At 39.8% G+C, this 27,941-nt stretch overlaps 1 protein-coding gene across 3 annotated transcripts in view; it reads left to right on the plus strand.

The window, feature by feature from the left end:
* Nucleotides 1-1,091: 1,091 nt before the first annotated feature.
* The window catches only part of me2 (malic enzyme 2, NAD(+)-dependent, mitochondrial), a 67,420-nt gene continuing 40,570 nt past the window's right edge, over nucleotides 1,092-27,941 (plus strand). The window contains exons 1-6 of one of the 3 annotated variants that reach the window (XM_048604018.1): nucleotides 1,092-1,264; nucleotides 7,978-8,060; nucleotides 12,630-12,751; nucleotides 14,068-14,201; nucleotides 16,192-16,341; nucleotides 21,767-21,842. In XM_048604018.1, the coding sequence (XP_048459975.1) occupies nucleotides 12,644-12,751; nucleotides 14,068-14,201; nucleotides 16,192-16,341; nucleotides 21,767-21,842 (468 nt within the window). In that variant the 5' untranslated portion in view covers nucleotides 1,092-1,264; nucleotides 7,978-8,060; nucleotides 12,630-12,643. The remainder of the gene's footprint in view (nucleotides 1,265-7,977; nucleotides 8,061-12,629; nucleotides 12,752-14,067; nucleotides 14,202-16,191; nucleotides 16,342-21,766; nucleotides 21,843-27,941) is intronic. The other 2 variants (XM_048604025.1, XM_048604010.1) reach the window with 2 other exon arrangements.

The raw sequence follows: 27,941 nt of genomic DNA on the forward strand, positions 1-27,941 counted from the left end.
ATGTGGTATACTGCATCCGGTGTTCCAGATGTGGCCTCCTCAACATCGGGGAAACCAAGTGGAGGCTTGGGGACCGCTTTGCAGAACACCTACGCTCGGTTCGCACTAAACAACTGCACCTCCCAGTCGTGAACCATTTCAACTCCCCCTCCCATTCCTCAGACGAAATGTCCATCCTGGGCCTCCTGCAGTGCCACAACAATGCCACCCGAAGGTGGCAGGAACAGCACCTCATATTCCGCTTGGGAACCCTGCAGCCCAATGGTATCAATGTGGACTTCACAAGCTTCAAAGTCTCCCCTTCCCCTACCACATCCCAAAACCAGCCCAGCTTGATCCCACCGCCCTAACTTATCCTTCCTCCCACCTCAAGCCCCATCCCCACCTCCTACCTACTAACCTCATCCCGCCCCCCTGACCTGTCCATCCTCCCTGGACTGACCTATCCCCTCCCTACCTCCCCACCTACACTCACCTTTACTGGCTCCATCCCCACCTCTTTGACCTGTCTGTCTCCTCTCCACCTATCTTCTCCTTTATCCATCTTCTATCCGCCTCCCCTCTCTCCCTATTTATTTCAGAACCCCTTCCCCCATTTCTGAAAGCCCGAAACGTCAGTCCTCCTGCTCGGCCTGCTGTGTTCATCCAGCTCTACACCTTATTATCTCAGATTCTCCAGCATCTGCAGTTCCTCCTATCTCTGAAACATTAACTCTGTTTCGGTATTCACGGTTGCTGCCAACAAGGTGCCCAACCATACTGGAAATAATTGAAGGATCCGTTGCCCTGAGAACGGCAGTGGTTGCTGTGAATTGTCAGACTGATTTTTATATCTTATCTCAGATTTCCAGCATCCACGCTTCTATTGACATTTGTCCAACTCTTACAGCAAACTCTAAAATCGGTCAGAAACCAGACGCATCAGCTCCTAATTTCGAAGAATAAAACCGTTAACTCCTCCCCACCCCAACATCTCGCGCTCTCGCCTTCTCTAAATCCTATTGGCCAGATTCCAGCTAATGGCCCCGCCTCTCCCTTCCCACTATCCCCTCCTTCTATTGGTCTGACGGCATGTAGGACACCAGGATACCATTTCCCTATTGGTCAGAAAGACTGTCGGTCAATCTATTGTCCCGCTCCACAATTGCACTCCTCCCCTCGCACGTTCGTCCTGTCTCACCTAGCGTCGCTCAGCGGGTCATGACCTGAGGTATCTGTGGGTGTGGAGTTGTGCTGCAGAGACTATTCGGGAACCATCAGTGTGGTAAGTTGTCTCTGGTTGATGTTCAAAAATCTTCGGGCGATTCTGGTGTGTGAACCTGAATCCTAGAGGATGGGTATATCAGGCGGTTCTCCTGGGTCTGACTTATCTGCTGAAGACACTGTTTGCTCTCCTTCTCGGCAACTTCACTTATTGAGGGTTGCGGCTGGGCCCTTACACCAGTGCGTACCCAGTTTGTTTTCGGTTGTGAGCAACCGCATGCAGAATTTTTCATTTTCTGTTGTGTTTTTGTGTACCACATTGGCGTTTGAATCACTGCCACTTCTCTTCCAGGGTTGACCGCCGCGAAGAACTTCATTCCTCCTCTTTGGCGTGTTTTTACCCTTTGTTCGTCTTCATTGTTCTTCAATTCCTGTGTAATCAAAACTCGCTTTCATACCCACTTCTCTCTCCTCAGCAACTGTCTTCGGGCTGCTCACTCATTCTGTGTGGATTTCAGTCGGTTTTCCACCTTTCATGCTTCCCCCGATTATTACTTGCATTTCTAAAATAATTTGTTTCTTGAACCTTGGCTCTTGTTTGCATTCGGCTTGCGTGCAGTGTGACTCCAGCTCGCACCATCTCGAAAGCTGCTCTGGCTTGTATTTCCAGTTTACAAGAACGGGAGAAATAGTAACAGAATGGCCTATTGAGCCTGTTCCTCATTCAGTTATGACCGTGGCTGATCTCCGATTCAACTCCCCCTTCCCGTCTGCTTGCCGAAAGGGCCATACATCCGTTTGCTGCAGCCTTAAACGTGTTCAACAATGGACTATCCACAATTCTTTGGGAGAGATTATTCCAAAAACTTTCACAACCTTTCAGAACGCCAAGGCCTTTGCTTCACCACTTTGCTTTATGCATCCAAATCAATTAATTTTTGGCTGGGTACATTGGTGAGCTTTCCTTGTGAGCACAAAGTTGGAATACTTTTAGCCAAGAATTTTTGTCTGCCCAGTGGACCCTTTTTTATCTTCAGAATTCATGTTTCACCTACACCCCTTCCTTGTTTTGTCCCCAAGCTAGAGCATTTTACTGAGAACTTCTGGTGTGAAAATATCCATCACAATTTCTCTGCTCTCTTCTTATCCTAGTCCATAACCTTTTTTAAGTTGCGGCATTCTGTTCTCTCAGGTGCAGCCCTAATATTATCCATAAACATGGTGAAAGAACAATGACCTGAAATGTTAGCTTGTATTTTTCTTTTCTGCACAGATCTGCTTGAACTGCTGGGTATTTCCAAGATTTTCTGTCTTTATTTCAGACTTACAATGTATGTAGTATTTTGCTTTTGGATTGTCAAGGGAGGTACTGTTTGGCAAACTCACCTTGCAGAGACGGGAGTTATCAGAAAGTTGGCATGCTATCTTTCCGACCACTGAACGTGAAGAAGTTTCTTCCAAGACTATTACTGTCCTTGCCTTACCTCTGGACATTTCTCTACAGCCTCTAATGTCATAATTCCTTGAATGAGAGGCGATACCTTTTGAAACATTAATATTCTTGGAGGGTTTGACAGGGTAGATGTTGAAAGCATTTAGGACAAGAGGGCAACGTTTCAGCATAAGGGGTTGCCTGGTAAGGACAGAGGAGGACTTTCTTCTGACTTTGTTGCAGAAGGTTTAAAGGCTATGTTATTTAGTATGTTCATGTCCAATTGTGGATAAATTTTGTGACTTCATCTCCTCAACCTTATGTAATACAGAATTGGGCGGTGATGGCCTAGTGGTATTATTGCTGGACTGTTAATCCAGAGACCCGGGTAACATTCTGGGGACCTCGGTTCAAATCCTGCCATGGCAGATGGTGGAATTCGAATTCAGTACAGTGTCTGGAATTGAGAATCTAATGATGACGATGAATCCATTGTCAATTGTCGGAAAAACTCATCTGGTTCACTAATGTCCTTTAAGGAAGGAAACTGCCATCTTTACATGGTCTGGCCTATATGTGACTCCAGACCCACAGCAATGTGGTTGACTCTCAACTGCCCTCTTGGCAATTAGGGAAGGTCAATAAATGCTGCCTGGCCAGTGATGCCCTCATCCCATTAATGAATTTTTTAAAAAAATTCCACAGGTTTATGAGCCTGAGTGAAACATTCTTCCTCATCTCAGTCATAAATCTTGGGACTGCGTACCCTGGTCCTAGACTCCGCAACCAGGAAGAATATTTTCTCTGCATGTAGTATGTTCAGCCCTGTTAGAATTTTAAATGTTTCAATCAGATCCCCCCTCATCCTTCTAAAATTTTACTAAGGCCCATAGGAACCAAAAACAACAAATTGCTTTAAAATCTCAGCAGGTCTGGCGGCACCTGTGGAAAGAAAACGGTTAATGTTCCACTGACCCTTCTTCAGAACTGATTGTAGCTAGGAAGAGGTCAGCCAGGGAGAATCAGCCAGGGGACCAGGGGACCATTAGTGGCTGATAATAGGTTATTTGTGGTAGCAGCCCATGTAATGACAAGGCCAGCTGAACCATTCACTCCTCATGGGACAGTCCCCAGTATCTACTAGTGAACATCCACTGTAATCCCTCTTTGTCAAATATATCCTTTCTTAAAAGGTAGGGATACTAAAACTGCACATAATACTCCGATTTGGTCCTTGCCAAGACCCTATATAACTGCACTAAGAGCGCCCTACTTGTGACATTTTGGCTTTCAGATCTTATAAATGTTATTAACCTGAAACTACATTATCTCCGTATCTCACTTGACAAATGTTGCCTGACTTGAGTATTTTGTTTTCAGTTAATTGTATGATTGTATAATTCCATTTCAATTTAGTTTTCTAGTAGAAGGTTGACTTTTTTTATTGAAAATCTTTCAAATTCTGCAGACTACATGAAACTTCCCTTATGTTGAATCACCAGTCACATGACTCATGGCAGTTGGTTTTACCACTTGCGTTTTAATTTTGCTTAGGTTGCAGTAAGATAAGCTATGCAGTGATTGCAAAATGAGGATTTTAAGTGTTCATCCTGGTGGTGGATTACCAAGCAGTTTTTCTGAAAATGCTGAATAAATGTAAGACTTTGACATTGGATAATGACCCAAATGACAAATATACGTGACTGGTTAAATCATGCAATTCATTTGTGGTTTACCAGACTGGTTTCTGGGATGGTAGGACTTGTGTATGAAGAGAGAGACTGGATTGGTTAGGACTATATTCACTGGGTTTTAGAAGAATGAGAGGGATCTCATAGAAATCAATAACATTTTAACAGGACTAGACAGGGTAAATGCAGGAAGGATGTTTCTGATGGCAGGGGAGTCCAGAAGGAGTCACACTTTAAGGATGTAGGGTAGGCCATTTTGGACTGAGATGAGGAGAAATGTCTTCATCCAGAAATTGGTGAACCTGTGGAAGTCTTCGCTACAAAAAGTGGTTGAGGCCAAAACGTTCAATGAGTTAGGTATAGTTCTTTAGGGCTAAAGGATCAAAAGGTATGGGGTAAAAGCAGAAACGGTGTACTGGGATGGACGTTCAGCGATAGTCGTACTAAATGGAGGAACAGGCTCCAAGGGCTGAATGGCCTACTTCTGTTGCTATTTTCTTTCCTTCAGTAAAGAATGTGAGGGAGAGTAGAATCTTGACAGGGATGTGTGCGTGTATTGAACCACCTGACTCTTTCATAATTGGAGCTATACTACTCAAAATACAAACTGCTGAGCATGTAACATCTGACATGGATTTCTGTGTAACTTGAATCAGCTCAATCATGTTGTAATGCTGCTCTTTCAGTGCTATTTCAAATCCATATCATCTTTATTGAGAAACTGGTTTTTGATATGTCTTTGTTCCCCAATACCTGTATAAGCAAATTTAAATAAGGTTCTACAGAGATTCTGAGACTTTGTTAAGCTATCTCATGGGGTTGCAAAAGAAGAATGATGAAAACAGAGTGATAGATGATGTCTCTGGACTTCAGCAAGGCATTCCACAAGGTTCTGCATGATAGATTGGTTAGCAAGATTAGATCACAGCGAATCCAGGGGGACCTAGCCATTTGGATATAAAATTGGCTTGAGGGTGGTGGTAGAGGGTTTTTTTTGGATTGGATGCCTGAGACCAGCTGTGTGCCACAAGGATCAGTGCTGGATCCGCTGCTTTTGTCATTTATACAAATGATCTGGATGTGAATATAGGAGGTATGGTTATTAAGTTTGTAGATTACACCAAAGTTGGTGTAATGGACAGTAAAAAAGGTATCTTGGAGTACAATGGGACCTTGATCAGATGGGCCGACGAGTGGCAGTTGCAGTTTTTTTATAGATAAAATGAGGTGCTGTATTTTGGTAAGGCAGACCAGAGCAAGTCTTGTATAAATAATGGTAAGGTCCTGGGGAGCATTGCTGAACAAAGAGACCTTGGAGTGGAGGTACATAGTTGCTTGAAAGTGGAACCGCACGTGGACAGGGTGATGAACACGTTTAGTCTTCTAAATTGTTTAATGCATGCATTATTTTGGTTTAATTCAATTTCTACTATACTTCCTCTACACCTTTTGAACAGTAACCACAAAATTGAACACTTAACATCAATACCTCAAATAATTCCTGTTTTCTCCTGTCTAAACAACTTTTAATCCAACATTCTATCCTCCTCGTAATTTCATATCCTTTTAATCTTCACCAGTCCCTCATCATTGCTCCATTTATTTTTGACATACACATTGCACCTTTGTGTTGTCAGTTGAAAGCATGACAGATTTGACATCAGTGCAAATGGCACCCAACTATACCCTGCTCAGCGCTATTTTTGTCTGCTGCCCTGCTGAAGTCTTTTCAAGCTGCCAGTCCAACATTTATTCCAGAATGCCTGTTGAGATGCTGAAAACAAAAAGGAGCATTTAAGAATTTAAATGTGTACTTGTGATACCAATTGTGAATTGTTTTAATTGTCCGCCACCATTCCCAACTGGATGTGGCAGGACTGCAGAGGTTAGATCTGATCTGTTGATTGTGGGATCACTTAGCTGTGTCTACCACTTGCACACCAAACAGTGAAAGCAGTAAGTAGTCTTGTTTGGCTTCACCAGGTTGACACCTCATTTTCAGGTATGCCTGGTGCTGCTCCTGACATGCCCTCTCCATTGAACTGGGGTTGATCCCATGGCTTGATGGTAATCGTTGAGTGGGGTATATGCTGGGCCGTGAGGTTGCAGATTGTGCTGGAGTATAATTCTGCTGCTGTTGATGGCCCACAGTGCCTCGTGGATGCCCAGTCTAGAGTTGCTAGACCTGTGCAAACTCTGCCTCGTTTAGCACAGTGATAGTGCCACACAACACGATGGACATTATTCTCAATGTGAAGGCAGGACTTAGTCTCCACAAGGACTACTTAGTGGTTACTGTTACCAATACTGTCATGGACAGATGCATCTGCAGCTGGTAAATTGCTAAGGATGAGATCAAGTATATTGATTCCTCTTGTTGGTTCCCTTGCCACCAGCTGCAGACCCAGTCTAGCAGCTATGTCCTTTAGGACGTGACCAGCTCGATCAGTAGTACTGTTGCTGAGCCTCTGTTGGTGGTAGACATTGAACTCCCCCACCCGGAGTACATGTTGGGCCCTTGCCATCTTCAGTGTTTCCTCCATGTGTTAATCAACATGGAGTACCAATTCATTCACTAAGGAGGGTGGTATGTGATAATCAGCAGGAGGTTTCCTTGCCCATGTTTAACTGAAGCCATGAGACGTCATGGGGTCCAGAGGCAATGTTGAGGACTCCCAGGGCAACTCCATCCTGACTGCATACGACTGTGCCGCACCCTCGACTGGTTTGTCCTGCCGGTGGGACAGGACATCACTAGGGATAGTGATGGTGGTATCTGGGACATTGTCTGGAAGGTATGATTCTGTGAGTTTGACTGTGTAGCTGTTGCTTTACTAGCCTGAGACAGTTCCCAATTTTGGCACTAGCCCCCATACGTTAGTGAGGAGGACTTTGCAGAGTCGACAGTGTTGTTTCTGCCGTGGTCTTTTCCGGTGCCTAGGTTGACGCCAGGTGATCCATCCGGTTTCATTTCTGAGACATTGTTTTGATTGGTGCAACTGAATGGCATAGTAGGCCATCTCAGTGCACAATTGCGAGTCAACCACATTGCTATGGGTCTGGAGTAAATGTAGGCCAGATCAGGTGAGGTTGATAGATTTCCTTCCCTGAAAGGCATTAGTGAACCAGGTGAGTTTTTTTGACAATTGACAATGATGTCATGGTTATCAGTAGATTCTTCATTCTAAATTTTTTTGGTTTCGAATGTGTAGCCTGTCATTATTTCATGATACAATGTATCTGCTGTAGCGAAAAATAGCATGTTATCCTGTGCAAGTTAATGATGCAGCTTCTTTTAAACTACTGATGGTCAGACCAGGTAGGGACAGTAGTTACCTTTCTTGAGGTCATTGGCGATCTGGACAGGTTTTTTTGATAATCGACAATAGTTCCAATGGTCATTATTAGTCCTTTAATTCCAAATTTTTATTGAATTCGAATTCTGCCATCTGTTGTCTCAGGATTTGAACCCAGGTCCCCAGAACGTTACTGGGGTCTTTGGGTTAATAGTCTAACAATAATGCCACAAGGCCATTGCCTCCCCTTACTCCTCCTGCCCTAGATGAGATGCATCCTGGGTTAATGAAGGAGGTGAAAGTGGCAATTGCAGATGCATTTACAATATTCTTTCAATTTTTTTCCTGGATTCAGGAGTGCTATCGGAGGACTGGAGAATTGCAAGTATTGTGCCCCATTTCAAAAAAGGATTGTAAAGATAAGCACAGCATTTACAGGTCTGTTAGCCTCCCTACCTCCAAATTTTCAAAGTAAAATTGCTAGAAACAATCATTGAGGATAGAATTAATAATCACATGGAAGAATTTGAATTACTTGGGAACAACCAGAATGGGTTTGTTAAGTAAATGTTGTACAAAACGTTAGTTGAACTTCATGTGGATTATTGTATACAGTTCTAGATGTCACACCTTAGGATGAAAATGACACACTTGCTGGAGTTTTTCTTTAGAAGAGGGAACAGAAGGTTGATGAGGGGAATGTTGATGTGATGTGCACGGATTTCCAGACAGCATTCAGTAGTGCCACATGAGCCTTATGAGAGGTTTTAAGGCTCGTGGAGTTAAAGGGTCAGGAGCAACGTGCGTAGAAAACTAGGTGAACAATAGTGTGGTGATACATGTGTATTTTTCGAGTTGGAGGAAGGTTGATAGAGCTGTTCCTTGGGGATCGGTATTGAGATCTTGCCTTCCTGATTTGTATATAAGTAATTTAATCTTTGTAGGGGACAATTTCAAAGTTTTTGGATGACCAAATTTGGGGGCATTGTAAATGTTGAGGAGGATAGGGTAGAATTCCAAAAGGATATAGATAATTCGGTGCAGTCAGCTGGCAGATGAAGCTTATGCAGAGAAGTGTGAGGTGATACATTTTAGATACAAAAAACATGGACTATTCTAAAGGGTGTGCAGGACCAGAGAGATCTGGATAAGCCATAAAAGGTGGCAGGACAGATAGCGAGAGAGTTAAAGCATACGGTATTCTAGACTCCATTAATGGGGCATAGACTACAAAGGCCAAGAGGTTTTGCTGAACTTGTATAGCAGGTTAATTTGACTTCGTTGGGTTATTATGTACTGTTTGAGGCGGCACACCTTTACAGAAAGGATGAAATACATTGGAGAGAGTGCAGAAAAGGTTTCCAAAAGGATGAGAACCTCCAATTATGATAAATTGGAGAAACTGGGACTATTTTCCTTCAAGAGGGAAGACTAAGACGAGATTTAAGAGGTTTTCAAAAGTGTAACTGGCTAGAAAGTGTAGAACAAATGCAAGTTGAGAGAAATATCTTTTCACATAGCAAGTTTGCAGGGAGGTGATGGTCTAGTGGTATTATAACTGGACTGTTGATCTAGACACCCAAGTAATGTTCTGGGGACCCGGGTTCAAATCCCACCACGGCAGAAATAAATCTGGAATTAAGAGTCTCATGATGGCCATGAATCTTTTGTCGATTGTCGGGAAAAACCCATCAGGTTCACCAATGTCATTTTAAGGAAGAAAGTTGTCATCCTTATCTGTTCTGGCCCACTAGATCCACAGCAATGTGGTTAACCTTAACTGCCCTCTGGGCAGTGAGGGATGGGCAATGAATGCTGGCTTAGTCAATGAAACCCTTATCCTTTGCGTGAATTTTAAAAAAAAATGTAGTTAGGGTCTGGAATGTGCTGCCTGGAGGCAGGCTCAAGTGAGGCATTCAAGAGGGTATTAGATAATAATTTAAATAGAACCAATGTTCAGAGTTATGGGAAAAGGTAGGAGTTTAGCCCAATGGGTTCAAGTCAAAAAGGGCAGAGAACCAGTCAGACAAGTCAAATGGCCTTTAGTGCAATGTAACACTGTTTTGTTTGACCATTGGTGGATAGGCGTTTAGCTTAATGAGAGTCCTCCCTGAACATTTCTATTTCCTTTTCTAAATGCTTTTTGTGAAATTTTGTTCATCTTACTTAATTTCTGACCAATACTATAGCTCACATGGGTGTAGTATTGTCTAGAAAGAGCTTCATCAGAATGACAAATTACATAAACTTTGAAAGAAAATCTTGTCCCCAGCCAGAGTTATGCAAGAGTTGCTAAACTGATGTTTTTTTTTTGAAGCAAGTGTTGCTGATAATTTAGTTTAACTTTGTCTTGGGAGGAAGGGAAAAGGTAAGACTGAACAAACAAATAGATGTGCATTTGAGGGCATTTCTAATCTAATTGTTTTTATCTTGTATGTAGTTAGTGCTATTCAAAGCAATTAAGCATGACCTTTTAGCTTTCCTCAAACATTTCTATTTGTTCTGCTTTCTGTGCTGTTCCAGCTTTCTGCTCATGACACAAGTTTAATGTAGGTTGCAACTACTGACAAAAACATTCTTACGTAAAGTTATGTCTAATAATTTTTGCTTTCTAAATGTAGGAAGTGACTTAGAATCAAAATTCAGTGTTTTGTTTTCCTAATTCAGTTTTGAAGCAAATTAATGCACATCTATGCCAAAAACTGACAATGCTCAGTCATAAAGCACAGAAAGAGACCCCTTGGTCCAAATTTATAGATCTTCAAGACTAAGATGATGCCTAGACAAAGATTAAGGGATGCTGCTGCTACCTATATTTTTCTTGAAAGTAAAATCTTGTCTTCTTAGCTGCAGTCTTTTCTTTGGCTTTTCCTTTCCTCCCTCCATTTTTGTATTTTTTTTTCTTCTGTATTTTAAGTTTTGCTAGGCTGCACCTGAAAAAAACTTGAATTCCAACGTCTTAAATTTGCATAAAAACATTTGGCAAGAACACTATTTGTAAGCTATACATGGGAGTGTGAAAATTAATTGTAAGCCAGCACCCACCTCAATAATCAAAAGCATAAGTTTGCCTTACACTGGGAAAGGACAAAAGTAAGAGTTGCTAAACATATGGGATGTAATGAGCAAATCTTTGTTAGCTTTTTATAAATTTTACTTCGGTTCAGGATTTTAACAATCATTGCTCAAAGAATCAAATTGTTCAGAAGGTGAACAAAATTAAATGCTGCTTTTTCTGGTCAGGGTGTAATCACCAGCATGTTTTTGCACTTTATATAACTTGTCATCTAACACTGCTGTACCTGTTGCTAGATCAATTTCGCTTTTTTCAAGTCGCATCTTTTTAATTTTCTTGCAATAGCTCCAGCACATCGATTCTAAAATTCAGCTAAATTAATGCTCAACCAAGGATAATCTCCAATCCACTGTGGAAGGGAAGTTTGTGGAAATTACTGGAGCTATTTTCAAGTACATTTCTTGAATTCCACATCATTGTAATGATTTCTAAAAGTAGTAATACTATTTTTAATTTATTAATTCAGGGTTCTGTGAATAATGTCTTATGCAGTGAATGCATAACTTTGTTCTGCCTCTCCTTTGGTGAAAATTTAAATTGTCAGTAGCAGCATTTAGAGGACTTGCAATTCTTAGCAACTTCTAGTGTTGGAAAAATTCACCAGGAATTATTGGGGTTTAGATGTTCTTGCATGCTTGAGGATTAAAACCCTCAAAAGAATGACCTGCAACACGTTACAACATTGTTACATGAGTAAATATGTAACTAGGCTTTAATGTCTATGACTATGATGTTGCTGTACAGTTAGTTATACCATGAATGGGTGTGGTTCTGCATGAAAGGATGGTTATTGAACTATGATCATTATTTGTGTACATAAAACTTTCAGGAAGTTGAATGTATCTGGATCATTCACTTTCATTGCCTACTATTGGTGTAATTAGCAACTTGGCAGCCTTTTAGGCTTTGTTGCAATGTGAATGAAAATTTGTTAGTTTTACTTCCTGTTAACCTGAAGTAACACTCTTTTTATTATGGAGACCCAATACAAAATTCAAATTGTAATCTTAATTTTATATTCATAAATATATCTGGTGGTGTTATCTAAGGCAGCTCAGGAAATTTGACATGTTCATAAGGACCCTCACCAACTTCTACAGAGGCACCATTGAAAGCATACTGTTTGGGTGCATAACAGCCTGGTATGGCAACTGTTCTGCCAAGGACTGTAAGAAACTACAGAAGGTGGTGTACACAGCCCAGACCATCATGGAAGCCAGCCTTCCATCCACGGACTCCATTTACACTTGCCGGCAGCCTTTCCGCGGCAACATCATCAAAGATCCATTGCACCCTGGTAACACTCTTCCACAACCTCTTCCATTAGGCAGAAGATACAGAAGCTTGAACATGTGCACCAGCAGGTTCAAGAACAGCTTCTTTTCTGTCGTTATTAGACTGATGAATCGACTGTCTATCTTCAAATAATGTTGATCTTGTTAATGTTGTTCTTGCCCCATGTCCTGTGTGGTGTAACCCCGCCAAGTCTTTTTGTCACCCCATGATCTGTACATCCTTCCTTACTGTACCTGTACTGCTTGCAAGCCAAGCTTTTCACTACTTAGGTATACGTGACAATCCAAGCAATCAATCAAATCATTTCGTTACAGAAAAGGAAACTGAAATGTGTTGTGAAAAGCAAGTTAATAATTATATTAATCACTTCAAACTCCTGTCGCAATCAGTTGATTTTCCCCAAGTTCACATGAACAGGATGAATGGAGGTGTACCCCTCCACGTTTTTTTTTGAAACTAGGCATTTTTTTCTGGAAAAGGTACTGGGGAAGAAAGGGACCTTATTACCACCTAAATGCATTTGGTTTCACCTCTTGAAACCAGTTTCTTTGGGCTTTAAATAAACTTGTATTGATATTAGAATGCTGTGAAATTGTTACTAAAATGGCTAATATGATTTACTTTAACTCCTGAAGTCTAAATATTGAAGATGTTGTCGCGACTTAATTTGGCTGTAAGACCATGTGTACATATGTGCCGTTCTGTCCACACGAAGGAGAAGGGCAAACCACTGATGTTGAGTCCCAGAACAAATAAGGTAATAATTTTACAAATTAACATAATATTTTTCCATTAATATTAGAGCACCACTAGAGTTTCCTGTATCTAGTGACCAAAAGCATGCACTTTTTAATATTGTATATTATGCTAAGATAAAGAAATATAGCCAATGCTGTGAGTGTTCAGTAGTTGAAGGTCCACAACCTTTCATCCAAAACTTTGCTTTTTTCCTTAGTTATGTTCCTGTTTCAGACACACGATTCTTTCTTTCTAAGAAAAGAGGTCAGAAATTCTAAAAGTTTCACATTTTGCCTTTGTCTGTACCACTACCTATTTGCATACTACATATGATGGTGGGGAAGAGTGCTGTTTTGCAATAGCAGCACTTGCATTTATTTAGAACAAGATGCTGGAAAAAAACTGAAAGATCTTGACCTGAAATACTAAAGCGGTTTCTCCCTACAGATGCTGTCAGCCTTACTTTTTCTATGTTTTGTTTTGTTCTTCTTGTGCTCAGTTAATGCCAGTTACAAAAAGTTCTAATATGTATTATAGGATTAGGGTAATAAGCTAATACCAAAAGCAGAACATTTTACGAAGAGTGACCATAATATTGTGTAAAAGGTTGGGTATTAAGGAAGAGAGAGAATTTGGCAACTTGAGGAATAGGAAAGGAATTTCAATGACTAGACATGGATGTTTGTCCCACCACTGGAGATCACTGAGAGAGAGAATGTACTGGAGGTTGCAGTTTACATTTTTGGATATCTGCTGATCTGCAGATTCAGAATTTTAGAATGCAAAATTGAAATGAGATTGTCCTTAACCACTTCAGATAAATACAGGGCAACAGCAATCCGGAATAAAGGAAGTGCTTGACTCAAGCTGAATGTTTGCTTTTAATTAATCTTATTTGACGAGAATGAGGTTTGTTTAATGGGATCTTGCAGTTTAAAACTTTAATCTCTAGTTTTAACCTAGTCACAGCAAGGGCATAGTCTCAAACAATGTAAGTTGCTCTTGACAAATATGATAAGACATGTAAAATTAGATATAAATCTCTAATATTCTTATATTAGAAGCAAATGTATAATTGAAATAAATGAGTAGAAAAGACTTTGAAACAATACTGTAAAATGGTTATAGCAACGTTTCATTGTTCCTTAAGGATTCAACTGTTGAAAAGGGGTGATTTTCTGTTCCTCAGAATTTCCACGAAACAACATAGGCAACATTCATTGCATCTCCTTTTAGACTCCTAATGTCAAATGTATAATCCAGCTTTGAATACACTTTGCAATACACTAACTGTCAGGGCTGAAACATTGTGAATGCACTCTGCACTCTTTTCAGGGCATGGCATTCTCATTAGAGGAACGACAGATTCTTGGCCTGCATGGACTTCTACCTCCTAAAATAGAAACACAAGAAATTCAAGCAATGCGCTTTAAACAGAACCTGGGAAAAATTAATGATCCTCTAACAAAGTAAGAGCTATCTTATTTATTGTACATTGTACAATAGAACCAAAAGAATGAAGTTGGTTAGATCCTTTGCATGCAAAAGTAGTAATTCAAAAACTCTACATCTATTAATATTGACCGTACTCATTAGATGTCAAATTTGAGTTTAATTGTGACATAGCTTTATTGTCGTAGTTGGATGAAAGTCGAGCCATTATGTGTAAGATTTTTCAATTAAATGCTAATCTTGCATGTTTAAAATCAACTGTTGACATGCTGAAGATTTGTACATTGATTTTGAGAGCTGAAAAGAGTTGTCAGCAGCTGCTCCAGCTATGGCAAATTTTAAACAAAAAAAAAAAAATTGCTGGCCAGAAACAGCTATTTTTATATGCTAACTTTTGTCAGAAATATTTCTATTAATATAGCAATCCACTGTTAGCTAGGAAATAAGGACTATTTTTAGTGGCCACTTTGCAGTTCAAAAAAATTGAAAGAAAATTGTGTCGATTTCTAAAAGCAAAATCTGAGTTTTTTTTGTTTGAAGTTACAACTTGTGGATCAACAAATCAGTTAAACACAAAATAAATGTTTGTGTGTTTCCAATACTTTGTAGTTTTACAATTGGTCACTTCTGTAGGAATAAGCAGAAAAACATATAACTGGATACAAATATAGATTAGATTTATTATGCTCTTTCACACACACTTTTTAAACTTTTTATCCCTGTTTCAAAAAATGAGTCATTGAACTTGAAACATCAACTCTGTTTCTCTTTCCACAGATGTTGCCAGACGTAGCAACTTTCTCCAGCATTTTCTATTTTCTTTGCAGGTCTCCAGCTCCTACAGTGTTTTACATTATAAAAACTTATTTCCCCCAATTTCTACTCCACACATTAAAGCTCATGATGTTGAATTCAATTCAGTCTGGCTAATGTGACCAATATTTGGAAATGCTTCATTTAAAATATTTATTTTTCTTTTTTTTAATAAGAAAAGCAGTACTGTCAATTCCTATGGTATAGACACTTTTTAAATTCTTCTCAGCTGTTTTTAAGCTAGTATTGATCATAATGTACTCTTCTGATCTGGCCTGAGTCACTTTTAGACTTCATCCCTCACCTTTTTAAGTTTACATTTTCTGAGCTGTAGGATTCAAGTATGTGTTGACGACAACATGCTGATGACAATGGGACATCTGGGATCTTGGTGAATCACAGAACCAACTTTAATTAGTGACACTTAAAGATTAGAAAAAGAATCCGTAACTCTAGAGAAGCAGAATGGGTAAATGAAATTTAAAGCAAGTAGAGAAAGAAAAATGGAGAAGGAAAGAAAGTTTGGATTGAGAGGGAAAAGACAATGGAAAGTTAGGGATTTTAAAAATCTACTAACTATAGGAATGAGATTACACAACTTAAATTTTTCTCTTTTTGTATGTGGAGTGGTTGATTAGCATTACAGGAACCTAAATCTTACAGTTTAAAAAGATAATCAAGTTGTTAAGTACTACCCTTGACTTTTTAGGGCAAGTTTTGTTGACTGTCAATATGCAATGTGAACTCAAGATGATATTTTCACTTGTGTTGAGACCAAACTTAAAATTGTTGCCAGTAATTCAACAGGGAGTTGGGGTGTTTCTTGTTTTGCTGCAAAGAATGATGAGAAAGTGGAACATTACCATGAAGAGGGGTAGTTGTGTTGAATAACATTGATAGATTTTAAGGGTGGGAGGTGAAACATGGACGAAATGGGTGCAAGGGTGTGCTAGTGGGAAGGGAGGAGGATCTGTGGTGCATAAATGCTGGCATAAAGCAGTTGGCTTGATTTTGTACTACGTTCTTGCCATAAGATTGGGCATTTTTCTGTTTGACACTTGGAAACATGGAGCACGTTAAATTTGTTTTTTAAAAAATCTTAATTATTCTAAGGCCTTTACAATGCTAAAGGAAAATATCTTCACATGAATGATCTTGCAGAACTTTGCTGTCATTGCTTTTGTTCTCTTGTAGGTACATTTATGTGATGGGGATACAGGAAAGGAATGAAAAACTATTCTATAGGGTTTTGCTTGACAACATTGAAGAGTTGCTGCCAATTGTTTATACACCGACAGTGGGCTTGGCCTGTTTACAGTATGGACACATCTTTAGAAGGCCAAAGTAAGTCAAAAGTTCACCCTTCCCCAGTTATACAATATCATAGAGTTTTGTTTTCTAATTTCTGGATTTAATCTTGAAGACTATTGTCAATAGGAATGTGGATTACTTTATTCTTGCATTCAAACACAATCGTCAAGGCTGAAATCTCTTAGCATGTCATTTCATCATTGTTGCAGCATTGCTTGTTTACAGTAATTAGAGAACAGTTAATTGCAGCATTGGTCCAAGTGTCATAGCTTTTGCCACCGTAGCACGTTATTCTATAATATAATGCACACTTACTCTTTTTTTGGTAATGTTGTTGGACTGGATGGGCTACAACTTCTCTTTTTTCACCTTCGTTTTTTTTCCTGAGTGCAAAGAAAGTGTTGGGAGAATATTGCTGATATGAGGACCCTGGGAAAGAGCTTAATTTTATAAGAAGTTGAATTGCTTAGAAAGGAAGTGAAACAGAAAATGTAGACTTTGAACCATTTTCTGATGCTTTTGTTGTCAGATAGGAAGTACAACCTGCTGAATTGTTTAAAATTGTAAACTTTTTACAGAAATGACAACTAGGCATTTTCTAATGCTATGGTCTAATTGAAATGTGTTGTACACATCTACCTTTTTTTGAAAGGGCTTTTAAGCTTAAAGTTTGGTAGAAACCAACAGAAGTATAAAATAAATGTATTTATTTAAGCACCCGAGTTTGTTTTTTTGTATTCTCTTAGCTGATTTTTGCTGAATGCATCTTTTTTTTTTTAAAAGTGTTAAATCAGGAAGTTTCATTGAAGGCTTCTCTCTGAGCTTCAATGAGTAATCTCATGCAATTCTCTGCTGCTCATCTCATGTACAGCATGCCTTTATGATGCGCTTGTGCTATCATGTACTTGGAAGTACTTGGCACCTCTCGGGGCTTCTGTCACCAGCACTTGTATTGAAAGCCCAACTGTGCAGCAGGTCATTGCTGTCAGATACAGATACTGCTTCACAGTACATGGACGCAGTACAGTTTGGGAGGGAAAGTGGAAAAGCTGATTTGGACAGCACATAGGTGGAAATAGAAACTTTCTCTTCAAACAATATTGGTATTTTACACAATCACCTGTCTGCCTGACTGTCTGAGTTAAAGAATCATGCTACACAGACTACCTGTCCTTAGGACCATACCAGGTTATGCAAGGGAGAGTATTTTCCTCCTGACACCCAGTGTAACACAACAACTTGTCAATTTTTCATTGTTGGCACATCATATGGTGGTATGCCAACAAAGGGCTTAAAAATGTTAACCTTGATTGAGTGCCAGGAAAAGTAAAGGGCGGGGGGGGGAAGCAAAAACACTTGCAGCCTGGAGTAAACAGGGGCTGCTTGCCTTTCAACCAACAACAAAACTATAGTAAACAAATTATCATGTCACCTAATTTAGAGTCATAGAGATATGCAGCACAGAAACAGACCCTTTGGTCCAACTCATCCATACCAACCAGATATCTTAAATCTTCTTTGCAGATAACACCAAATTTGGAGGCGTAGTGGACAGCAAACTTACTAACCATGCCTCCTATGTTCACATCCAAATCATTTATATAAATGATGAAAAGCAATGGGCCCAGCACCGATCTTTGTGGCACACCACTGGTCACAGGCCTCCAGTCTGAAAAGCAACCCTCCATCACCACCCTCTGTATTCTACCTTTGAGCTAGTTCTGTATTCAAATAGCTGGTTCTCCCTCTATTGCTTCAGTGTGATCTGGCCTCGCTAACCAGTCTACTGTGAGGAACCTTGTCGAATGCCTTACAGAAGTTCGTATAGATCACGTCCACTGCTCTGCCCTCATCAATACTCTTTGTTACTACTTCAAAAAACTCCAACCAAGTTCGTGAGACATGATTTCCCAAGCACAAAGCCATGTTAACTATCCCTAATCAGTCCTTGTCTTTCCAAATACATGTAAATCCTGTCCCTCAGGATTCCCTCCAACAACTTGCTCACCACTGACGTCAGGCTCACTGGTCTTTTGTTCCCTGGCTTTTCCTTACCACCTTTCTTCAATAATGGCACCACGTTAGCCAACCTCCAGTCTTCTGCATCTTGCCTGTGGCTATTGATGATACAAATATCTCAGCAAGGGGCCGAGCAATCACTTCCCTAGCTTTCCGTAGAGTTCTAGGGTACACCTGATCAGGTCCTGGGGATTTATCCACCTTTGTGTTTTAAGGCATCCAGCACAACCACCTCTGTGATATGGACATTTTTTAAAGAGGTTGCCATTTATTTCCCCATGTCTTCTATCTTGCATGTCCTTCTCCACAGTAAACACTCATGTAAAATACTCACTTAGTATCTTCCCCCATCTCCTGCAGTTCCACACATACGTGGCCTTGCTGATCTTTAAGGGGCCCTATTGTCTCCCTCGTTACCCTTTTCTCCTTAATGTATTTATAGAATCCCTTTGGATGCTCCTTAATCCTAATTGCCAAAGCTAACTCATGTCCCTTTTTTTGCCCTCCTGATTTCTGTCTTGAGTATACTCCTACTGCCTTTGTACTCTTTTATTGGAAACTATTGTGAATTGGATCCTGTGTCTGGCTTGTTGTACTTGACTCAGCTATGCTCTGTCATGCTGAAGATTATGTCCCTCCTGTTTTAATATCGTCGTCATCTTCACTGAGAAACTGCTACTCCTGTCCCAGCACTTAAGCATTCATCGCATCCTCTCTCTGCCTGATTCAATTTTGCAGAGTACATAACGCAACAATAATGTGACACACTTAGTCTGGAGTGTTTTTTTAATTAACAAGCTATGATGTGGAATGCATTATCTGAAGGGTAGTGGATCTAGATTCAATGGTAATTTTCAAACAGGATTGGATAAATATTTTCCATAATCTTGAAATATTATCTAGAAAAGAATGTTATTGTAGAAGTGACTGGATGGAATATGGGGATGTTTTTACAGTAAAGTCAATACCTAAGGGCTATTGATATAGTCATTAATACATCTAATAAAAATAATGGGAACAAACCGCTACTGTGAATGTGAAACACATTTGTTTTTTGATGTAAATAGCAAGATTCACATCAAAACGCTAAGGAGAAGGATCTTTTGAGGGATCAGGATGGAATAGGGAGGAAATTTATGTGGACTGTTTCTTTGATTGTAAATGCCGTGAACGAATGATATGTTTATCTCTACTATTGCTCAAGGAATCTTTTGCTCAAAGGCATTAGAGTGCACAAAAAATCTTAAATGTTGTGGTGAAGTTTTAATGTTAGAACCAGGACTGGACTGATATAGTTTTCTTTTCCCTGGTTATTCGGGTGTCCATTGAGTCAAATTTCGCAAATTTTCATTGTCTTTAGATTTTTAAGTAATACCAGGGGAAAAGAAAAATGATAGTTTGTACTGTGCAATGGACTAGCTGATTTGGTTGGATGACAAGTGGATTTGGGTTGGCAGAGGTGTTTCCATGGTGAATGTGTCAGTTAACAAACGACAGTTAATTGCAAAGCTTTACTTGTACTTTAAATAACATAGGTTGACTGCAGTTAAGGCGTTACCATAAGAAATGAACCAGTGGATGCTTGACACCTATTTTAAGTTAAACAGGCAGTGCGTAAATATTTTCTTCTTTCTGCCATGCGTTTTATTAAATGTAACTTCCAGTACATGAAAATACATTAGACCTTAAACCCAACTGACCATTGGTTGCCGGTGTAATTCTTCACATGCTCAGGATTATTTAGTAAATCTTGTTAATTGTGAAATCAAATCTAATGCAAAATGTGAAACATGGTGTACAAGTGCAGGCTAAGTAGGTATGGTACTGAACAAGAAGGGAAATGTTATCCATCATTCTTTGGTCAGTATGGCTTACGTACTTGACATCACACCAGTACTGAAATAAATCTACAACATTACTAGTTTGCATGATAGGCTGAAGAACTTTTTGATTTGACAAGTGTCATGTTAGTGATAACCAGTATTTGTGTTGCTGCTGTATAGTAGCAACATGAAACAGCGTCATCTTTTGCTCAAACATTTGAGATACATTCCAATGTAATCTGTATAGACTAGGCACCTTTTTTTGACCAAAAGTGATGGCCTTGGATCTGTGAATGAACTTGTGCAATACACAAGGAGAACTGATCTGGTAAAGCAGACATTCATCCACAGGATGAGTCTTGTGCGCCTTATTTCTTCGTTAAGCTTGTATGGTGAACAAATGGCTCAGACACTATTTACAAGTTTGCCAATGAAGACAATTTAATAGCATATGAAATTGTAGGAATCCCAATTGTTTACACTGACCGTGAAAGTAGGTTTTTGATAGTTCTGGAGAATCTCTGGTTGATTTCTCAACTAGGATATGAAGAAACTAATGCTTATTTCACTGTGCCACTTCAAAGATTAATTTGAGTACAGGGTGGAGCCTGTTAAGATTTGTAAGAAAATTGTTACATGCAGCTGCAAATTCCAATATAGCAAACATTTCACTTATGCAACCTCCTACCATTTATGTATTTCTGATGGGTGTCATTCCATCAGACATTTCTCATGGATGCCAACAAATAGGTCTGAGAACTGCACATAGTGGGGATACCTTGGCAACACTTTCAATTGGGGCATACCCAGGAAGAATAAAGTATCTCCAATGTTTTGAGCAGCGTGTGAAACTGCTACTTTCATGTGATTATTTTACAGCCACAACACCAAATAGTACTAAACACCATAAGGATGCTGCTATTGAACCAATAAGACATTCTGCCTATCTCCAAAGACTGGTCATAGCAAACAGCATATCCTCATCATTGTTCACAGCAATCAAGTTACTAACTGTGCAACCAGCTCTACTTCAAAACTTAAAGTATTCAACTTTAGATGCGATTCTGTGATTGTTTCACAAACATTGTTCAATTCTGAGTGTGCAAAGAATTAGGCTGACAACTAGTTGTTAGTCGGGCATGCCAAATTGTGCATGTCTATTTACTGGAAGCTACACATGTCAATACACAGTGCCCTGATCTTTCTAGGCATGTAGAACATGTGCACACACTACCTGTTTGAAATCAGCAAAATAGGTGATAACTATTGTCTAGTTCATTTCTCAGGCAAATGCCTTCACCAATCAATCAGCCTTAATTAAAATTTAACAAAGCGTGGCGTGTTAATGATGGCTGACACAAGTTAACTGGTGCATTGTTCATTGATTCGCAGGGGTACTGCAGAGTACAACTGCCAACCAATCAGCGCTGTCCGTTTGTTCAATATAATTATTATTTTCCCTTTGGCATTTCTTGCAAATTTGTTTTGATTGCAAGATTAAAAGCTTCAACAGTGTGTAATTTTTCAATACGCAAGTTCTGCACTACCAAAATAACTCTATCTTTTCAACATTTTTAAAGCTTTTTATGTTCATTTTTTCTTTCACATTACCACAGGGGTGTCTTTATTTCCATCCTGGACAAAGGTCATATTAGATCAATTCTTGACAACTGGCCAGATATGAATGTAAAGGTAAATAATAAATGGTATATTAAAATTGCAGTCGGTAGCATGCCTGGTGATTTTAATGTTTGAGCACTGCAGTAATATTTTTGCCTGATATCTCTTGGAGTTTATCTCAATTTAGACATGTCCAATAATAATCAGATGTTTCCTTAGATAATAGACCAGGAACTCATATCACTTAGTCCTTTTTACCTTCCTGGTTCCCAGTTCTAGAGATTCATAATGTGCAGCTTTAGAAATGAAATGCTAAATAACTCTAACTGATCAGGAATGTTTTGCAGCTTCAAATTGTTCTGGAAGTATGTAAATGAAGCCAGAAACATGGGCTGTAGGATGGATGATGTTTTTTGTTTTGCCCTGTATGATGTAGTCCAGTTTCTGCTCTCTGATTGGAAGGGCTATACATGAAAGATGTGCGATAGGTTGGAAGAAGAATGTGCTAGTTCTTTTTGATTTGGACAGCAGTGAGTCTTTAAGAATAATGAACAGGTGGCGTGGTCGGAGGCAATGGTTTTGTCTTTCCTAGCATTAATCCGAGGGCATAGAATATCGTAAGAAGTGGGAGCAGGAATAGTCTCCTTCAGCAAGCTCCTTCAGCTTTCTGCACCACTTTAATAAATTTCTAGCTGATCCTTAATTTCAAACTAATTTTGACACCTGATCCACAAGAGCCCAAAAATCCATCAACCTCACCCTGAATACCCTTGATGGCTGAGCATTTATTACTCTGAATAAAGACATCAAAATATTTGCAGTCCTGTGGGTGAATTAAGTAATTTTTCCTCATCTCAGCAGCCTTGTCTATTCATTCAGGCCCTCCATAACCACTTTGTATATTCGATCTCCTCACGATATAATTTCCCACCTAGCTTTATCCTTCTCATGACATAATTTCCCACTTAGCTTTGTATCATAAGTTTGAATATGTTTGTATGCTCTGGCCCCTCATTTTAAGTTATTAATATTGCCTAGGTTTAACTGAGAAGAGTGCCCAATATTGTGCTTCCTGTTTCACAAACCATCTCCGATCATCAGAATGACCAATTTGCTTGACTGCTATTCAGGACAAAAGCAAATCTTACTGGATTCCATTATTAACAGAGAATATTATTGCAACACACTTGCTGTGGAAACTTTTCAGAGAAAAGAAATTGCATGCAGTGTTCTAAGAGTGGCCTCGCCAAGGCTCCGTACAATTGCACCAAGACATCTCTGCTTCCGTACTCTAATTCTCTTGGTATTCCAGTACTGGGGAAATAGGTTTAAAGTAAAAGGGGAAAGATTTTAAAAGGGCAATTTTTTTATCGCGCAGAGGGTAGTAGAATGAGCTGCCAGAGGAACTGGTGGAGCCTTGTACAGTTACAACATTTTAAGAGGCATCTGGATGGGTATATGAAAAGGAAGGGTTTAGAGGGATATGGGCCAAATGCTGGCAAATGGGACTGATTTATTTAGGATTTCTGGTCGGCACGGACGAGTTGAACTAAAGGGTCCGTTTCTGTGCTGTACATCTCTATGACTCTATGTAAAAGAGAGGATTTCTAATTCACTATGATGCAACTTTCAATTTAGCCCTTCAACCTTTTTACATAATCGTGATAAGACAGACAAAAGACAAATGTTATAACACATATACTATTGGTGGGGAAAAAATATAGACAGGATAATAAAGAATCTAAAGCCATGTCCAGACCACAAGATGGAGAGTTATTTTCTAAATCCACTTTTTAGCAATATTGACATGCTGTTGTCTACAGGATGATGACCATTCTGTAACTTGTTGATCATGTGGACCTAGATCTGGCTTGTTTTAGGATTCTTTCTCATAAGCTTTCTTATTTTTCTACTTTTTGCCCAGAAAGAGTGAGTAATGGATGCTTTCTGTAAGTTTCTTCCTGCTGCCATGACATTTGCAGTTATTTTAACACTGCAGCTCAACCAATTAGAGGACTGTTGTTAGGCCGAATTTCTGTAACTTAAGGTTGCCGGTGCCACTCGGAATTGGATTCTCCCCATCACTGCTTTAAAAAGCAATTTTTGTATCAGACAATGATATATGCAGCTTTTTGTTTTTTCAGTTGCAAAACACTCCTGTTTTTTCAGTTAGAAATAAGTTATTCCATTTCAGTTTACAGACCCAAAAAAGAAAAGTGTGTGGTCTCTCCAATGGAGACTAGAAATAGTCCAGTGTTTCAGCAGCACTGGCCTTCGCAGAGACCCACAATGATGGTCTGCCAATCTGAAAATTCCAGGTTTTTGAGCATTGCTTTTTTTTTTTATAAAAAGGCAAATTTTGAAGTTTTTCATCTTGCAGTATTCGGGACAATTTGCATGCACAAACAATGCATTAGCCTGCTGCAGTGTTCCAGCAAAGTCCAACAAGAGCTGGAAGAATAGCACCTCCTTTTCCACTTATGCAGTTTACAGCCTTCAGAGCTCGACATTGAGTTCAGCAACCACAGAGCATAAACTCTGTCCTCCATTTTGATTACACCGCTTCTGTCCACTGCCCACCCCCATCTTGATGGCATGGGTATGCTTTTAGCAGAGCTGACCTATTTTCTATTAAACAGACCTATCATTAACACCTATTTTTCCTTCAAGATCCAACTTTTACTAGCCTTGGCACTCCCTTTGTCTCTTCCTCTGGGCACTGTCACCATTCGATCCATTCACACCTCTTTCCCTTTATCGACAGTGTAAAGAATGTCATATCTTACAGCTACAATCATTCTGAAGGAAGTCATTGGACTTGAAATGTTGACTCTGACTCTGTTTTTCCCTCTCGGCAGATACTGCCAGACCTGCTAAAATTCTCCCTGACACTTAGTTTTTATTTCAGATCTCCAGTACTTTATTTTTATAAATTTCTTTGTGCATTCAGGATTATTTAGTAAATGCCATATAATTTCAGAATCTCAACTCCTGGCAGCTACTGTTAAGTATTGTTGTTTTTTCAGATATAGACAGTTATGTACAGAAATCCATGTAAACCCAACTCACTGCATCTTGTTCTTCACTGCTGTGATTTGGTGACATGTTGCTAAATAATCCTGAGTGTGCAAAACATTATGCTAATGTCTGAATTAGGATTGTAAGTCAGGCATATTTGCATGTACTGAAGTTCCTATACTAGTATACTAGGGCCTCTTTTTGAAGAAAGAGAACACACACACACACACACACACACACACACAGCACCTGCTCCATCATTGCAATATAGGTGATGGCTATTTCCTGGTTCATTTCTCAGTAATGCCTTGATCAATCTGTCTGTCTGCTTTAGAATTTTAACAAGTCTTGAAATTTAGCAGTCCATCATCATGAACTGGCAGCTTTTTCACAGCATCACCTCGACTAACGAGTTCACTTGCTAATAAATCAACCCTGCTCTGAGTAAACCTGTTGTTTTCCCTTTAATTTGGTATTACCTGTGAGCTGCCCTAATGAGTGCAACACTAACAGCTTCAAGCAAATATGCTCCTGTTTATCAGTTTTAAAGTCCCGTAATGCCAAGTGAACATTTGTATGACTCTTTTTATGTCTAGAATGGGGAGATATTGGCCTGATATTATTGCTAACTATTAATCCAGAGACCCATGTCATGTTCTGGGGAGCCAGTTTCAAATTCCACCATGGCAAATGGTGAGGTTTGAATTCAAAGCAGAAAAATAACCCTGGAATTAAGAGTATAATGATGACAATGAAACAATTCTTGATTGTCAGGAAAATCCATCTGGTTCACCAATGTCCTTTAGGGAAGGAAACTGCCATCCTTGGCTCTTCTGGTCTACATGTGACTCCAAGCCTCAGCAATGTGGTTGACTCTTTACTCCTTCTGGCAATTAGGGATGGGCAATAAATGCTGGTCTAGCCAATGGCAGACACATCCCATGAACAAATCAGAAAAAGCCTTTCCTGTGTTTCCCAAACTGCATCCTTGCTTTCATATAAACCCTTCCCCCTCAGGAGCTTTTACCCTGTGCAACAACTTGTCATGCGGCACATTGTTTAATATCTCTTAAATCCAAATATTCTTCCTCCTGTAGTTCATCTCTAATAGTTCTGTCCTTGAAAGTTGTAATACATTATCAGGCATGATTTGGCTTCCATAAAACCACATCAAGTATCTTGTGATTTTTCTCCATGCACTTACCATATCCTTGGAAAATTCTTCTGATCTCCCATTACTAGCAACAAATTCTGGAGAGTCAGGCTTGAGAGCTTGAGAGATGTGTATGTAGAAACTGATTCTAGATGATGCTGATGAGGTACGGTCAGAAAGTGATGGAATGTGATGTACAAACAAATGGATCCTTGAGAGGAGTTGGTTGTGCGGGTGGTTTACAAGGTAATGCAATGAGTTTCTGGAGAGATTAGCAATGTATTTCAAATCATGGGTGATAGATTTGTAAGATAACTGGAGTGTATGGAAGTGGTAGGTAGGGACCTTTTAGAGGTGACCTTCTGAGGGGTGGATGACTGAAAGGGAAACAAAGCATGCCTGAAGGCAAGCAGTTATTTGAACATCAGAAATGGAGTTGAAGGAAATGGATAGTGAAGGTTAACTTAATGAGTAGATATGGAAGCAGTCAAAAGAGAGATGGTTTTCCTGGCTGGGGTAGCAATGTACCTGCGCATGGGGAAGGGGTGATTACAGGTTTGCTGGCTAAGGAGAAGTAACATAATGGATAGTCTCTCTATGTAAGGGGATTCACTGGTTGTGGAAGTACAGTGGTGAGTAGAAATCCATAAGCTAGACCACAGATTCTTAAGTTGCTGCTTTTTATGGAGTGAGTGTTTCTTTTCTGAGGAGAGATGGGAGAGGAGAGTGAGGAATTCAAGATATCGATCTCTTTCTCCGTCTTGGAAAGCAGTGGAGCAGAGGGGCTGCAGGAGCAGTCATTGTCCAGGATGGATTTAAATGTTTGTAGAACAGTTTATAAGGAAGAGGAAATTAAGAGGTTTGTGTGTTTGATAGGGAGATAGACACAGCAGAGCTGGAAATTGAAGTCTGAGGATTAATAATCGATATAAAGACCTACTGAAGAAGATAAGGAAGGAGAGATAAGGTGTAGAGCTGGATGAACACAGCAGGTCAAGCAGCATCCGAGGAGCAGGAAAGCTGACGTTTTGGGCCTAGACCCTTCATCAGAAATGGGGGAGGGGAAGGGGGTTCTGAAATAAATAGGGAGAGAGGGGGAGGCAGATAGAAGATGGATAAAGGAGAAGATAGGTGGAGAGGAGACGGACAGATCAAGGAGGTGGGGATGGAGCCAGTAAAGGCGAGTGTGGGTGGGGAGTTGGGGGGGGGTTGGTCAGTCCACGGAAGACAGGTCAAGGAGGCGGAGATGAGGCTGGTAGGTAGGAGGTGGGGATGGGGGCTGAGGTGGGAGGAATGGATAGGTGGGAGAAAAGACGGACAGGTTAGGGAGGCGGGATGCACATGTCGTCTGAGGAATGGGAGGGGGAGTTGAAATGGTCCTACTATCTCTAAGATAAGGAAGGATACAGTTTTTGGGGGCAAATAGACAACTGCCATGATTTTAAAGAAAAAGGAAATGTGATGCAGCAATCTAAGATTCTTTGAGACTGGGATGCCACTCTGTACTGGATCTTGAAGTTGCTAATGTTCAGATTATTCTTCAGCATGGTATCCTAATCAAAACTATAGATCTGAAAGTAGTGGGGAATGGAGGTTTGAGGTACATGTTCAAAAACAGAAGTTGCTGGAAAAGCTCAGCAAGTCTGGCAGCATCTCTGAAGAAAAATCAGAGTTAACTTTTCGGTCTGGTGACCCTTCCTCCGAACTATTTTGTTCCTGATTTACAGCATCCACAATTCTTTCAGTTTTCATTTGAGGTATTTGTTATAGATTATGTGCTAATACTTTAGTTTTTTGAGTCTCCTTCATGTTTAAATTTATCTCCTAGTTTAATAATCTGCTATAGGAAGGACATTATATAATCAGTTTGTTTTATATCCTTCTGTTGCTGCTAATCTAGCTGCTACACTGTTTTAGAATATTATAATACTGTTGCCTCTATTGTATTTGGAAGTTTAATCTATATTCTTAACTAAGTGTACCTCAAGTATAAAGAAATA

The sequence above is a fragment of the Rhincodon typus genome, chromosome 1 (genome assembly GCF_021869965.1).
Source record: "Rhincodon typus isolate 14 chromosome 1, sRhiTyp1.1, whole genome shotgun sequence".
Classification (NCBI taxonomy): domain Eukaryota; kingdom Metazoa; phylum Chordata; class Chondrichthyes; order Orectolobiformes; family Rhincodontidae; genus Rhincodon; species Rhincodon typus.